Below are 16,077 nucleotides of genomic sequence, written 5' to 3' on the forward strand. Positions count from 1 at the left end.
GCTCCTACTGGCTCTGGGAGCTGCCAATCGCAGTGTAATCCCATAAGAATTTCTCCCGGGTTTTATCATGGAGTCCCGGCAACCTCCTTTCCCCTAGTCGCCCGGAGGAACCCTAAGCTCCAGGCTAGGAAGGGAGGGAAGGTGGGGGCGGTAGAGACGGAGGCGGAGGCGGAGGCGGAGCAGGGCCAGGACCAGGGAGAGGACGCGGAGGGGGGTGGGGTGAGATCGAGGGGAGGACCCGGGAGGCGGCGGCGCACAGAAGGAGGGGCGCTGCAGCCAAGCCACCAGCCCAGCTGCGGAGTGCCGTACTCCAGATACTCCTGGAGCTCCGGTCCCGCGGATCGCGCGTCCCCGTCGCTCGGCATCCTAAACTTCAGCGGCAGCTCGGTTTCAACCCATCGACTGCTTGCTTCAAATCAGATTGCACTGCGACTCAGGCACCTGAGTCCGCGGAGTGAAAGCACAACGCCGAGTAGGACCAGACCAAGAAAACAGCCTCGTGAAGCAGCAACTCTGGGTTGGGAGTGCAGAAGCCAACAAGTGAGAAGGAGCCGGGTTTCCGGGGCGCACCGAGAAAGCTAGAGCAGGCGCCAGAGAAGACAGCTAGAGCTCGGAATCCGAGCCCAAACCTCTCTCCTGGAGGCGGCTCAGCTCCTATCTTTTCTAGGCCCTCTTCGGCGTGCGCTGGGCTTCATTTTTTCTTGGTACGAGCCACGTCCCCGGGGAATATGCAGCGCGCGTGGATCCTGCTCACCTTGGGCTTGATGGCCTGTGTGTCTGCAGAGACGGTGAGTGGGCCCTGCCGGGGACGCACGCTGTTAAGGGTGCCCAGGCAACTAGAGGAGCCAGCGGGTAATTGGGGAGCGCCACCTGGGGGATCCGCCATCCCTGAACGTGGGGCTTCCTAGGATCTACTGAGACAAATGAGCTTGCTTTTCCACCACTTGCCTCTGGTCAATTCTTTTTCCCTCTTGCACAACTGCTACAGGCAGTTACCTACCCCTTGTCTTCGGGGGTGGGAGCACAAGACTTGGAGGCTAGTGACCCCAAAGGCCCTTAAAGTCATTTCCAACTTTCTGCGTTTGGGGGATTTTGTGGTATGGCCTAGGAAGGCAGAGGGCTAAAAGTTGCAGATCACTAGAGCACCACTAAGGACCAGGAAAGGATCCCGTAAGCTCTGCGCGCTGGACAAGCCCCAGGGATGAGTTGGAAACTTTGGAGAGGATCTGTTCCTCTACACATCATCCCCCCCACGCCCCCCCACTCCAGGCTTTCAGCTCGACTGAAGGCAAGTTTAGGGAGACAGGGTCCACATGAAAGAAACCGAGAGTAATCAGGAGAGGAAGTTTTTAAAAGTTCATTTGTTTAATGCTCCCTGTTGCTGTGGCAAGGCACCCACAACCACTCGGTGCTCTATTTGGAGGCTCCTGGCTGTGTGGAGCTTTCGGGAACAGGCCTGGGCTCTCTCTCTGGCCTCTGCGATCTTCCATGAACCCTCCTCGTGGAGTGAAGCCCAGGGCAGTAGGAGAGAGATGGAATGTTGCAAGATGCAAAGATGAGGGTGTTTGTGACATTGCTCTGGCCCTCAGATCCTCTGGCTGCTGGGGGATTGAAGACTTTTTTTCCTGCCAACCTCATGCTCCCGTGGATCTCATAATCCCGTGAAATTGTATTCTTCCACTACCAGCATCTTTCCCTCTCGGTGGCGGTGGGAACCTGATTTCTGGTCAGGATTGTGTTTCTGGGGGTGGAATTTGTTGCTCCAATGAACAGCGTTCCTGGGCTCACGACTAGTGTGGCAGCCCCTACCTGGGCCACTACAGGTCTGTTTTGGCATGTGGAAGTCCAAGCAACTTCTACTGACATGCAGCCCCAGGGCTGCCGGCTCAACTATGGAGTTCTCCTCTTTCCTTTACTCTTGTTTCCTATGCCATTCCTTTGGCATCCAGTAAGTTGCCCAATTCAAATTAATGGAAAAGCCTTTAGCTGGACTAGCTAGCCCCCCCCCCCCCCCCTTTTGACTCTTGGACGATTGGGAAACCTTTTGGCATTCAGCAGAATATGGACATTTGTGATCAGGGGAACGGTGGGGGCACTGCTGTGTGGGCCAGCGATCACTGTCTAGAGTTTGAGGCTGGGGAACTTAGAATTGGAAACTGCATAGGCTAGGTGAATATTTGAGCGATTGTGATGTAAAGACACAACTCTGAGACTTAACCAGAATTTCTCATGGCAAAACATGTTTAATCCATTGAAATTAGTAACCACTCTCTCGGCTAGTTCTGAACTTTGGCTTGCTGTAAACTAAATTGGAGCTACTCTGTATGTATTTCAGAGAAAACTAAACAAAACAACAACAACCATTGCATTACATAGCTGTGCAAAACAGGGCAAAAAAACCAGCTCAAATTATTTTCCAGGAAGGATCTCGTAAACTGTGCAGAGTTGGGGGCCTTTTCTTTGCAGAACCTGGTTCAGAGATTTGCTAGGAAAACAACCCTTTGGCGCTTCTGCATGGGTTTGATAGCTTCTTAAGACCTGGTGGGGTTTGCTGTTGTTCATTTTCCCTTAAATGTGCTTGTCTCCTCTCCCTGCCAGATTTTCCCTGAAATTTCTTACATTTGGGGCTCTACCATTTTCTCGGTTCAAAACAGAATTGAAATGTTTTCCAAGTGAGCAGCTTTATTGGAAAGATTCTGTTTTGAGCCCTTGAACGATCATTCAAAGGGTGATTAAATATTTTTAAAATGTCAACTTGAGAATCCTACATACAGCCTTTGTTGGGCAGTGAGTCAGTCTTTCTCAGAAAAAGCTGTTTCGAAACCCAAACCAGCTAATCGTCCATTTACATTGCTTTCCTGACTCTCTTTGCTTCACCTAAAGTGGTATAAATAGACCCAGATTTGAAAGACATGATTTTTTTTAAAGTTAGCTATTACAGAACATTATTTCCAGCACTTTGTATTTTAATTTGGAAACTGCAGTAGTGTCCTGGGATTTAAAAGTAGTGATTGTCTGAGCTCAGACTCCTTTTGGCAAGAATGGAAAAATATCTGCAACTAGTGAATTTTTTAGTTGTATACTTAGCTCAGAGGGAGAGAAGCTTCCCGGGCACTAAGGTTCAAAACTGTTTGGGGAAAGGAGCTGGGGGCCCCTTCTTATGGAAACAGAGACAGCAGGAAAGCCTGTTCCTAGGGACCCATTCATGCTTTCCACTGGCAGCTGAAGACTTCACAGTTGGAAGGATGATGAAGGGAAAGGCCGACCAGTGGGGACAGCAGTGATGTGTTACTAGGTTCTGTCAATTTTTTACATGACTGTTTATCTTAGAAATAATACAGCACAGACTGTTGTAAACATATAATTTGAACTGGAAATATGCTTAAGGAAAGGAAGCATTTTGAACTGATGGAATTTTATAAACATGCTTAGATGTCTGTAAATTAAAAGAAACTGTCAAGTCATTTGGAGCCATGCACTACCCCAAAAGGCATTGTGAAAGTCAGGCTCTGGAAACTTTGCACTAGAAAGGAAATTAAAGCTGAAATACTATAGCTCTTAGCAGTCTTTCTTTAAATGTGTTTTTGTCAGTTCTAATGGGGCAAATTACTTGTGCTGGAGAGTTTGACAGAAACAAAGGCTCTTTATCTTTCAGTTCAGTATTAGCAGTAGAGAGTTGTCATTTAAGAAGGAAAGCTCAGAAGATGGGTGTTCAAGAAGGAATTTGAGTATGCCTTTCAACTCTTGCTTATAGAATGCCCTTTTCATTTCATTAAAAATGTTAATCAATAAGTAGTGCTTTTGCATATTTATGATATTTTGATTCATGTATGCATCATATGGCATACAAATCGAAGTAGCATCCTTTGTTCTGGTGTTGTCTGCCATTCAAAGAGCAGCCTAACACTGGACTGTGTCACGTGGTCACCTGAAGGGCAACTAGGCTAATCATAAGTTGAGAAAGAGTTTTAAAAGATCAGCTAGGTTTCCTTTCCAAAAGCAAAACTCATTTTCAAGCCTTTAGAACACCCCTAGACCTGATCATAGGTAGCTTGGAATCTTCTGGAGACTGTCTATTCTGAGGCTGACCTGGCTAAACAGAGCCCAGTCAGCTCTGTCATTAAGGTTTACAAGGAGTCTAGTCAAGCTATTGTGCTATCGGTGTGCCTGCTGGTTGTGATCCAACAGGTCCTGGGAGGAATGCCTGTGAGCAGAAGCTGTCCTTCCTCTGCCAGAAAACCAAACGACAAGATCTCGCCCATCATTCTCTCCTTCCCAAGGCAGAAAGAAGGCTTGCCATTCATACCTGTGCCAACAATACATTCCAGTATCTCAAAGTCATCTCATTCTTTCGAGGAGTAGGAGCCAATATAAAGTCTCAGAAGAAAGCCCACATCACGAAGAAGAGCTTTGAAAGAAAACAAGGCCATCCTGTTTTAACGTTTAGGCTGCCATACAGTTTTAATTCTAGCCTCATCGACTGGAGTTTTGAATAAATCATTGATTCATTCATTTAGCATGGTTCCCATCTATACCCTGCCTTTAAACTCAAGAGGGTGTGGGTTTTCCTGCTAGGTGCTGGGATTAAACAGTGAGCAAGCCTGCAAATCCTTAGTAGCTGTAGAGTTGCCATCCTCGGCCTGGTGCTGGTCTGCTGGGTGGTTTGTCCTTTATCACTTTGAGATGTTGCCTGTGATCCAGAGACAACCTTGTATACTCGTTTGTGGTTTGGAGTGTGCGTTCATTGGTCAGATTGGTAAGCTGTTCCATGCTAGCACTGCTTCCTGGTTACTCCTTCTTGGTTACTGTTCTGATTCTCCCTTAGACACAGCCGAATTTAAGCATTCCTCTTTTAATATTCTGTTCATTAGACCTGAGCTTCAATAGCTTTTCCCAAGGGTTCCAGTCCAACCTCTCTTTATGCCCCTGTAAGTAACAAGACAGACTGACAAGGTCATGGGAAGTACGTAAAAATACAAACCTTACCAGTTTAGCTCCGATTTATGCAGACAGAGCCTCAGTGTGTGTGGTTGGATAATTTGTATCTTTTGCAAAGCATCTCTGATGGTTATAATGAGTCAGCTGCCCCTGGGAATCACAGGTTACCCCTTAATTATGGACTGTCCTGTATCCCATCCAGACCTCTCAGCTGTGACTGGGTTAGAGCAAAGCTTGTTTCCCTTTGGAAGCCAGCAGGCCTGGGTTTCTGTGACAGTGCTTGCCACTCGTTCATTATGCCAGAGCTCACCCAAAATACAAAGCTCCAAGCCACTTAAGAATGCATTTGTGTAAGTGAATTGGGCCCCCAGAATGATTTTATGACATGAATTTGGACTATCTTGAGTGTGCAATAAGGGCAGCTATGAATGGCAAAAGACATGACATAGTTTTCCTCCTTCCTCTCTCTTAGCTTGTGTTCTTGACTATGAAATACAGATAAGTGTTCTTTAAGATCTCTTACCCTCCTGTGTCTCTTCCATAGAGACTGACACCATGTGAGGGAAGGGGTGGTGTCTATAACTCTGCTCCACAAAGCACAGAACTCAGGTAGGAGCCAGGACCTGGTAAAGCATTATTAATCCTGAGACTTTTAGCTAGGGTGCTGGAGGGCTCGGCAGACATGGATTAATGGGCACTTTTTCTCAACGCAGTTTTGCTGGGCTCACTGATGGCAGTATGCTCTGAATCTAACACCTCTCAGTGACCCGGGAGAGGTTGTCCTTCCTGTCTCAGCTTCATTACTGGGACAGGAGTAGTGAGAAGCATGAACAGTACACAGATGCAAAGACCTAGCATGTGCTCATTCACTCTTGCTCCTGCGTTCTTCAGCTGGGTTTAGAGACCAAACAGTCAGAGGTGTTAGGCCTCTGTCATGTGGTGGTGTGTGCTGCTAGGAAGAAAGGTGTCAGTAAATATGGGAATCTCAGAAAGAGAGCGTTTTACTTTTTTCAGGGTTGGAAATGGGAAGAAGCTCTCCCCTTAGCTGTCTGAGCTCCAGCTCCTATTTAAACACACACACACACACACACACACACACACACACACACACACACACACACCACCTTTAATACCAGCACCTGGGAGGCAGAGACAGACTATTTTTTGTGAGTTTGAGGTTGAGGGTAGCCTGGTTTATATAGTGAATTCTAAGCCAGGCAGCCAGGCAGGGATCATAGAGGTATATTTTTGAGTGGTGGTGGAAGGAGGAAGAGAGAGGGAGGAAAGGAGGGAGAAATACAACAGCACTGATGGTCTGTTTTTAGGCAGATTGAGTTTAGACAAAAAGATGGGGTGAGGTACTCTGAACTGGGACAAGATTGAGTTGTGAATGTTTGTTCTTTCTTGGAATATCTCAAAGAACTGGTATGACTGGCCGAAGGAGAGAACCTTGAAGTCAACAGAGATTTTCCATTTACATTCCTCAGCACGAGAGTGAAGAATGCCCATTCATGACCTGGCCTCCTAACTGAGAAAACTGCTATGCTTTCAACTTTCTTTCCTCTACTCTTGAATCTATTTTATGAAAAGTGTTGCAAAGATGCAGAAACAGTGTGACCTTTACACAGTACTTTGTTATTGTTGTTTTCCCTAGTGCACAGTTATACAAAACACCGATAGTACTGACACAGCCTGTAGTGCATACAGTGGGTCTCATAGGAAAATGACACATGGAACAAAACTACAATTATTAAAGGAAAACTGCAAAGAGTTATGACATAAGTGACAGCTTATGTTTTGTATAATTTCCCCTTAGAACTGAAAAACTAGTAAAGAAAATGTATGCCATCTTTAGGCCAGGCCCACATGGGGCAGTCTACACATTAAGGACTGCATCCTCTGGGTCATCTACAGAATGACAGAGCTGAATTGGAGAGACTTTTTGCCATTAATATTTAGAGTTTTTGGATTTTTTCCTCTTTCAAGCTATAATTGGGGAAATCTTAGATTAATCCAATTAATACGTAACCAAGTCCTTGCCAAGTGATTTTTGAGTTTAAAATTTTATTTTTAAATTAAATCAAAGTTATATATGCTTATTTTGTAAATATGTTTAAAGTGGGATAGTTCTGAGTTTATTATGGAAGCAAGGGATGCTTTCACATTTCAAAATGGTAAATCATTTGTGGTAGCCAGCCATGATGTGTTAGCTTGAGCATAGCATTCATCATGTACTCTGATTAGTTTCGCTGTTTGGAATATCTCCTGAGCCAGCAAGTAGTGGTTTCCCATATGCTCACAAGCTAATGTAGCATCATGATTAGTTGATGGGGTGGGATTAACTTTCACTATAGGTAGAGGTCAGCATGACTTCTTGATGACATTTGGGAAGGCTTAGACCCCTTAGAGGTGCCTTTTACTGCTTCCTTCTTCAGTAGTACCGTGGGTGCTGTGGAGAACACAAGCAAGAGTGGGAAGCAGCAGGCTCTTTGGTAGGCAGATCAGAGCTGGGGTTCTCGAGTTGGCCTGGTGCAGAATACATTTACCCTATAACATTGGCATATTTATTAATCTCTGAGCTCAGTGTTGTCACCATGCTAAATAGACCATGCTAAAATAATTTCTTAGAATTTTGTTGGGTCAAATGAGTAGGATCTTTTAGCAACTGGCACATTTATGCCCTATGCCATGTGTTAGTTATAGCTCTCGGTTTTATGCTTCTTAAGGAAGAAGAGCTTGGCATCCACAACTCATGAGCTCATGTGATTAAAAACTAGCTGAGAAGGTCTCAGAATATCCATAACAGAGCCAGCTACCTCTTGCTTCCATCTTGGTAAAAACAAGCTCTGTGCTGAGATATGAAGCATATGATAATACTCAGCTGATAGGAGAAAATACATCATTTATTATCTCTGATTGCCTTCACTGGCACTGGGCAAACCCGTAAAAGTCTGTTTCTACTAGTGATTTTACTACTATAGGCCTATCCAGAGGGAATAATCATAACGGGATAGACAGTGTTTTCAAGTATGCTTATTGAAGCTCTGCTTATAATAGTTTTAAAAAAATGAAAGCCTGAGTATATAATAATGACTAAATAAAAGGGTCTACTGCACACTAAATTTTGTGTAGCCATTAAAAACTGTACTTGTAAAATGTAAATAAGTTGTATACTAGATTAAAAAGTGGGATTTGAAAATAAGTATAGTAAGTCACTGTGTGTTTAAGACTATATATAGATGTGTGAATTTATATATCTACATATTATCCAGGTGCACATACTATATGCAATCCTGGATATATGGTGGAATTGTGTAGAGAATGAGAAACATACATACAAAAAAAAAACCCAAATACATACATATGCTATAAATTAGGAATATCAGAAAAAAGTTGATGGATTATGTTACTGTCCTGATTGTGGATATTATTACTAAGGTCCTGTAAAATATTATCAGCAGGAAAAAGAGTTAGTGGGTGTAAAAGATCTTGCTGGTTATTTCTGTAATTGCCTCCTCAAAGAAAAGACCCCAGACCTGGAGGGTTTTACTAGTCAGGCCCTTCAAGGAGCAAGTGATTATTGTCTGAGAACACAGAGAATGAAGTGATCAAAGGTTCTTCTTTTCCCATCTATGTATGAGGTTAGTACTATCCTATGTCAGAATCAGAGGCATACAGGAAAACAAATCATTAGTCAGTTTCACACCACTGGTGCCATAATTGTAAATAGGTATTGCCATATTTAATGTAGCCACCATTTTATTAAAAGAACAATATGAAACCATAGAAGATCTATCCAAGGGATGTCTTAACATCAGGAAAGCAATGCTGTTATTAACACTTCAAGGGGAGTGTGGTTATCTCAACAGATGTAGAAAGCCGTCTTATACAACAGTAGGAAAGGTTCTATGCACTGTTCCTTAAATTCTTGTAAGTGGGAGGTTCACTATATTAGGGTTGATACATCTGTGCCAACGACTTAATTCACTTGACATGTTTAGGAACCCAAAGGCCACTGTTTATGAAGTTGTTAGGCAACAGTCTTGTATGGGTGACAGGTGTGTGACAGTCCAGTAAAGTCAGGGCTGTAACACATAGGTTTTAACTCATGCAGAGTTGTGGTTTGAGCATTTCCAGTCTCCACTGTGCACTCCCTAAATTCAGGTGACTGCAGGAGATCATATTCAGACTTTGGAGTTCTGTAAGTCACAGTTTGATTCTGGCGTCACTATTTAAAAGCCATGTGATCTGAGGATGTTTCTTACCATTTCCAAACTTGTTTCTCTAATTTAAAACTGAGGCTTATAATATTTGTTCTTTTGAGACTTTGAAGATTAGTTTTAATATTTAGCTTTAATATTTTGTTGCTTTGAAGATTAACTTTAATATCAAACATAAAACTTGACCTATAGTTGGCATTTTAAGCATGCTTGTTTTATTTTTCTTTAATCTTTGTGGTTCTGAAATAGTCTCTGATAAAAGTTTTTAAAAATGTGTACATACAAATATGTATGGATAGGTCTTGCATTTCTCACTTGCACCTTGTGGCATTCACCAAGTGGCTCACATTATCACAAATATAGGACAAGATATTTATTTGGCCAGAGTGGGTATGCTGCTGAGTTGTATTTTTGATTTTTTTCATCATCATTGTTTCTTGGGTTATAGTTAAAGCACACAGAAAATGTACAAAGCAGAGTTCATTAAAACAGGAAAGCCAAGAGTAATTATTGAAAATATCATTGTAAAATGTTCAAAGAAGCCGATACCAGCCCGTTAAATTGTAAACACCAACTGCACTAAGTTCACTAGTGTATTAATAATTTATGTCCCGCTTCTGACATCATTTATCTAAGAGAGATATTTTGATTTGCTTAGATTAGATTTGGTTCGATTTTGTAATTATCTTGGTTAGTGATTGAATTAAGACCTGTTTAGTTGGTCTGTTAACACTTAATGTATGTCACTATACATCTACCAGGGGCAAAGTCTCAGCTGCCTTTTCAAACTAAAAACAAATTGTGACTTGGAGCTTACCTTCAATCTGCTCTTAATCCACATTTGGTTACTTAGGGGAGGGGAAGATGAACTGGATCTATGCATAATAGACACGGCATGTAAAATATGTGTCTTTTTGCCTTAATCCAGTTGGATATGTCTAGTAATCTGAACTGCCAGAAAGCTACAACCCACAAAGCAGCAGGACCACTGACAGGAGTTAAGTCACTACTTTTCTAGGAAAGCAGTGACTTCATCAAGACACCCGCATGATGGAGGGAGATGTCAGAACAGTGTTGTTGGCTTTCGTCTTTTCTCCTATCTGATCACCAAAGAAAGCCTTCAGAACAATAAAATATGAAGAAGGTTCAGAAGCAAGAAATTGCTAATGTTGCCTTGAGTCTTTTGCTGTTTATATCAGAGAAGAAAGACACTTTATATTTTAGCCAGTCACATTCTCCATATAATGTATACTGTAGGCGTCTAGAGTCAAGATGTCCCTTGTATATGGTCAGTTTAGATCAAGAATTTAGTAGCATTAGGATAATTCTCTTATATTCTCTTGGACTCTTCCCTTTCAATCCTTGTAACAATTGGATGGTGCATGGTGGAGCTGGAATAGTTACTTTTAAAAAATAACTACTTGGCTAACTTTTGCTTTTGGAGACAGAGCCTATGTTTCCAAATTACACAGCTTATGTTGGCCTGTAACTTTGTGATCTTCCTACCTCAGCCTCCTTAGCGATAATATTATTAACATGTGTCATCACATCCAGCTGTGGTTTGTTTTAACATTGATTTTTTAATTTATTTGTGTGTGTCTGTGTGTGTGTCTGTGTGTGTGTGTGTGGGGTGTGTGTATACACAGGTGTATGTGGAGGTCAGAGGGTCACTTTCAAGAGTTGTTTCTCTCCTTTCACCATATAGGTTCTGAGGATCAAACTCAGGTCTCCAGACTTGGCTGCAATCATTTTTTTTTTTTTTGACTGAACTATCTCACAAGTCCCTGGATCTGACATTTAGAAAGTGACACACTGAACATTGAGAGAGGTTTAGCAGCTTGACCAAGGTGCCATAGCATAGTTTAACCTAAGTGGTCTGACCTTACTAGTATTTTTTTTCTTTTTTTCCTTTTTTGCCATCAAGCATTTCTTTTCTGGCTTCTCCCTGATTCCTGGTGGTACTGTTCTGACACACATGTGAAGAACTGAAACACCAACAGAGCATGTGTTATATGCAATTCACACCACCAGTGTGGCTCATGTGCTTTGAGTAACATGAATAATTTAAGGTGATTTTTTAGCTAACTTACTCATTCCTAGCAAAACCTCTAGCTAATCCCTTTGCTGGTTTATGGACCTTCTAGCTAGTTGTGGGAGGAGGATTCCAGGGATTTGGAAGAATCAGATGGAGCAGGGACTGAAATCAAGTCAATTTGCAAATTTTAGGAATACTGTGGAGATAAAAGCTTCCTGGAGATAAGAACCAAGATACAAAACCCTTGTGAGTTAAAGCTGCATTGTTCTAATGAGGAAGAGGCTGCTATTGTAGGTAGAGGGATAAAGAGCATTCTTCAGATTTTTATGCTAAAAAATATGTCAGCAGTGTGTAGGAGGTGAGTCGAGTATGCCTATGGCCCAGGAGAAAGCGATATTTTGCAGTGTTCTTTTTGCCAGTGTAGAAAGTAGATTGACCTCTCAACAGTTTACTCTTGAAGACACTTTCCTAAATTATTGCATCATACAAGTGCATGTGTTTCAGCCATTTTTAGAAAAGAAGTTTGTGGGATGATTTTTGAGGAGAATTTAATGAAGATGACTGTCTCTGATCTACTACTTTAGAGTTAGGAATGTGTTCCATACTTTCCATTCATTATTTGTGACTGTCACCTGACTATCTTGCAGGATGATTTACCCAGGTTGTAGCCTACACTTCAAGTTAGGGCTTCAGTTTTTCTGGCTGGCAGCAAGCCCCTGTTATGATACCATAATCAATCAGGAGTGTAGTGAAACTCTCAGTGTTTCTAGTTTTAAGTCACCTAATGGGTATGCAGGCTGGCATGATGAAGCACCAGCTCCTTTATTTGCCTTGACTAGCTTAATTCTTTGAGCCATTGGAATTCAGAGTTCTTTACCAATATGTCACATGTGGCTTTGATGGGTTCTGTCTACATGCTTCCCTTTAATGGTGGGGAAGCTAAGGGATAAACTTGTTTGGGATATTGGAGATTTCATCTGGGGCCCTATGAATCAAGGTTAAGTTCTTACCACTGAGCTGCACTCCTGACTCTCAGTGGGAAGTTCATTAAACTCGATGTCAGCTGATTTCTGTTGTGCTGTGGAAAGGTCATGTAACTTATCTGGACCTTAGTGTTCGCATCTATAAGAAGGTTACTAATCACAGCTGCCACCTCCCTGAGATAATGGCATGGTTAGGAGTTAATACTGGGAAGCCAAACATTTAGAATACTATCCTGCATGGAGTTTGCAGTCTTAGTGCTGATGATGGTTCAAATGGATGATTCATAAAATATATTCATCAGACAAGGGAGGCCTATGAATGAGAGATGGGGACGAGGGTTGGGGATGATGGTGCCACTAACCAGGTAAGAACATCAGAGGGAAATTATAGATTTTTTTCCCCTTTTCTTTTCCCTATTCTTTTTATGGTCATTTTGTTGTTGTTGTGTGTTTTGTTTTTTTGTTTGTTTTTGTTTTGTTTTATTTTGGTGGAAGGAGGGAGTGTTTTGGCCTCAATAGGCTTGTCATCTGAGCCTTAGAGGTTTTATTATAGAGTAGTGTCCTGAACTCATGATGTACAGTATCACATCTGGAATTTGGTTGCTCATGCTTGTCATGCTAGCATTCAGGAGACTGAGGGAAGAGAAGAGTCGTGAGTTCTAGTCAGTGACACTCTGTCTCTTACAGTGCCCTTTTCATCTAGGCCTGACATGCAGAAAACTAGGATAGGGCCCAGCTCTGGATGTTTTAAAAACTCCTCAGGCGAGTGAGTCTTACCTTCTAGAAGATTTGAGAACCTTTGGGTGAGATGCTTTTCTGACCTTCTCTATCCTAGGAAGTCTCTGGCAGGCAAGACTTCAAGCCCTAGGACCACAATGACAGTGCCTTGTTCTCTTCCACCCTCCTCTCTTTCCCACACTGAAATATCTACCTGTTGCCTGTGCTTTTTGGTAATTGTTTCCTTATTTTATGGTAGGTCTGGGAGTTCTTCAGATAAAAGGTGCTATGTTTGGAAATTAATTTTGTCTTTATATCAAACAACTTTTATAATACTCATTTTTATTTTTATAATATCTTATAAATTTTAAAGAATATGACAAAGATATTGTAGGTATTGAAGGGGGGTCTCTGGGAGGAGTTGGGGTGTAAAATGGAAACAAGAATGTGATTTAATTCTATTTACTTAAAGTATGTTTTTGAATGTTAACAAATTCAGATAAATTGAAATCATGTAACTTTTCTCATCATAATGCAATAAAAGCTAAAAAAGAAAAAGATGTCATTTGAAAATAGAAACAAGTGTCCACATGAAGATTCATCCATATATACACATGCACCAGCATACACATAATGTATATGTTTTGTGAACACACAAAAGATGGAGCCATTTACATTTATTAAGAAAAGCTTTTCCTAGAGGGACAGTGGATTTAACACTTTTCTCAAATACCCTAAATTAAATGAGTTAAACAAATCCACTGTCCCTCTAGGAAAAGCTTTCCTTAATAAATGTAAATGGCTCCATCTTTTGCGTGTTCACAAAACATGTACATTATGTGTATGCTGGTGCATGTGTATATACTAAATCTATTTAAGCTGCTATATTTGAGGACCTTTTCATAATAACTTAGCTGATAGCTTAATTCTTCTCCAGCCAGGAAGTGATGCTACCAAAGGGGCACTGAGATGAGAAGCAGATCAGACCTGATTCTTGTACACCTGTATATACACATGCACCAGCATACACATAATGTACATGTTTTGTGAACACACAAAAGATGGAGCCATTTACATTTATTAAGGAAAGCTTTTCCTAGAGGGACAGTGGATGTGTGTCCTGGCACAGACAGCATGTTTAGTCAGCTTATTAGATTTGCCCTGGGGTATACTCTGAATGGAGGACTTGTGCGATTGGCTGGAATTGAGTTCAGGATTTGTCTGAAGGCACTGACTTTGTGTTAAGTCTTACACATATGGTTTCATAATTGTCTTCTTATGGTACCTGGACTTAAGTGCTGTACCATGGACCTGGGTCGTGTTGCTGCCTTCCACACAGTGCCATCTTTTGCCATTGAGTAGGAAGAGAGGGCTTCAGGCTATGCTGGGCACAAGACATCTGAACTTAAGCAAGAAGCAGCAGCCCATTATCGAATCTATTCATAGTTTACTTTGTTCACATATCTAATTTGGGAGAATGTTTGCCCTCATTCAACCCTAAAACTACAATTTCTCATCTGTTAAATAGAAGAGGGATATCTTTAATTGACACAGGAGGAAAGAAAGGCCTGTCATAAAAATTCTGGATTTCTCAAAGCTTTTAAAAGTTGCTCTGTAGGACAGCATTAAAACACTACCCTTTTAGAAACTGCTACTCTACACGTATCTGTCTAGAGTTGGGAGGAGAGTACTGTTCTGAGAAAGCTGCTAATAGAGGCTTAGAAGTCCACTAAGTCTAGTATTTAGAATGATATTCAACATTGTGGCCTAGTTTTTGGTGAGGATAGGATTAAATGCGCCTTCAAAAAGTATTGAGCACAGCGTAGCGTAATCTTGGAAGACAAGTGAGTAGAAACGGGCTTTTCTTTTCCTTCTCCCTCCACTGTATCCCTGGTAAGTAGGTTAGCATCCCAGAGCATTGATGTAATATAATTATTATGTAGCATTGTTTTACTCCGGGGACACTGAAGCCTCTGAGTTGGTATATCCAGCTTTGGACCAGTGACTGTCAGTGTCTGTGGGCCAACAACATCTGCCTCAGCCAAGAACGTGTGTGAAATGCAGATTTTGTTTCTCCTTCCACACCCACACATCGTTCTCCTTACTTCTCATTAGTCTCTATGGCCCGAAAGGTGCTGTGTGCTGGGAACTACGAACATTCCTCAGAAGGACTCTTTTGCCAGCTAGCTTTGGAGAGCAGCTGACCCTTGGCTCTCATCGCTGAGAGCATGGGCAGTTAAGCGAGAACTCCTGGCCATAGGCTCTCGACGCTTATTTCAATCTTTGCAGCTGCCCGAGAGATTGCAGTACTCAGACTTGGAGGCCAGTGCTTTTGTTCCCTACGGAGCATCATCTGAAAGCTGGTTAGAAATTCAGACTCTGGAACCCCGTTGAGACTTACTAAATTACAGTTTGCATTTTAACAAGATTTCTGTGACTCATAAACACATTAGAGTTTGTGGAAAAGCTGCTTTATAGAAATAACGAATTTCCTTTATAGAAGTCAACCTCTAGAATGCCTCTAATTTGCAAGTTTTGTGGGGAGGCAGAACAGTTGCTTTGGCTTCTGCCTGACAGTTGGTTGAAAGGCAACCAACAGAGAGCAAGGTCAGCTTCATAGCCGTTGCTTAGGACCAGGAGTGTTGTAATGGTGACAGTCTGTCAGCCACTGGGAGGTGAGTGGTGGCAGTGAAGACCTTTGCAGAGGCACATAATGAAAACCCCACCTTAAAGTGAATGAATGCAAGGGATCATCTTGGCTCCCTTAATGGAAGGGCGAAAAAGTGCTGGGTTCAGGTATGGCTGCACCAAGAGTATGCTGTGATTGTCTCAAGGAATCAGGTCTGATCTGCTTCTCATCTCAGTGCCCCTTTTGTTAGCATCACTTCCTGGCTGGAGAAGAATTAAACTAACAGCAAAGTTATTATGAAAAGGTCCTCAAACATAGCAGCTTAAATAGATTTAGTCCTCTTTGCATAATAATGCAAAGATAGCCAAGAGGTCTCTGCCTTTCTTGAATACAGCTCCCACTGGTTAAGTCCAGGGTGGCTAAGTCACACTTAATTTCCCAGCCAGGAGAGAATCAAAAAGACCAGAGCCTAGAAGTGTAATACATCATTCTCCTCATAACCCATTGGTTGGAATTCAGTCCCGTGTCCAGAATGGTGCCATGCATGGTGGAGAA

General features: G+C 42.2%; 1 protein-coding gene across 1 annotated transcript in view; it reads left to right on the forward strand.

Annotated features, from left to right (window-relative positions):
- The first annotated feature begins 213 nt into the window (after positions 1-213).
- Positions 214-16,077, forward strand: part of Sdc2 (syndecan 2) — a 108,397-nt gene continuing 92,533 nt past the window's right edge. Inside the window, exon 1 of the mRNA XM_031359679.1 lies at positions 214-788. Coding sequence (XP_031215539.1) covers positions 729-788 — 60 coding nt within the window. The 5' untranslated portion in view covers positions 214-728. The remainder of the gene's footprint in view (positions 789-16,077) is intronic.

The sequence above is a fragment of the Mastomys coucha genome, unplaced genomic scaffold (genome assembly GCF_008632895.1).
Source record: "Mastomys coucha isolate ucsf_1 unplaced genomic scaffold, UCSF_Mcou_1 pScaffold7, whole genome shotgun sequence".
Classification (NCBI taxonomy): domain Eukaryota; kingdom Metazoa; phylum Chordata; class Mammalia; order Rodentia; family Muridae; genus Mastomys; species Mastomys coucha.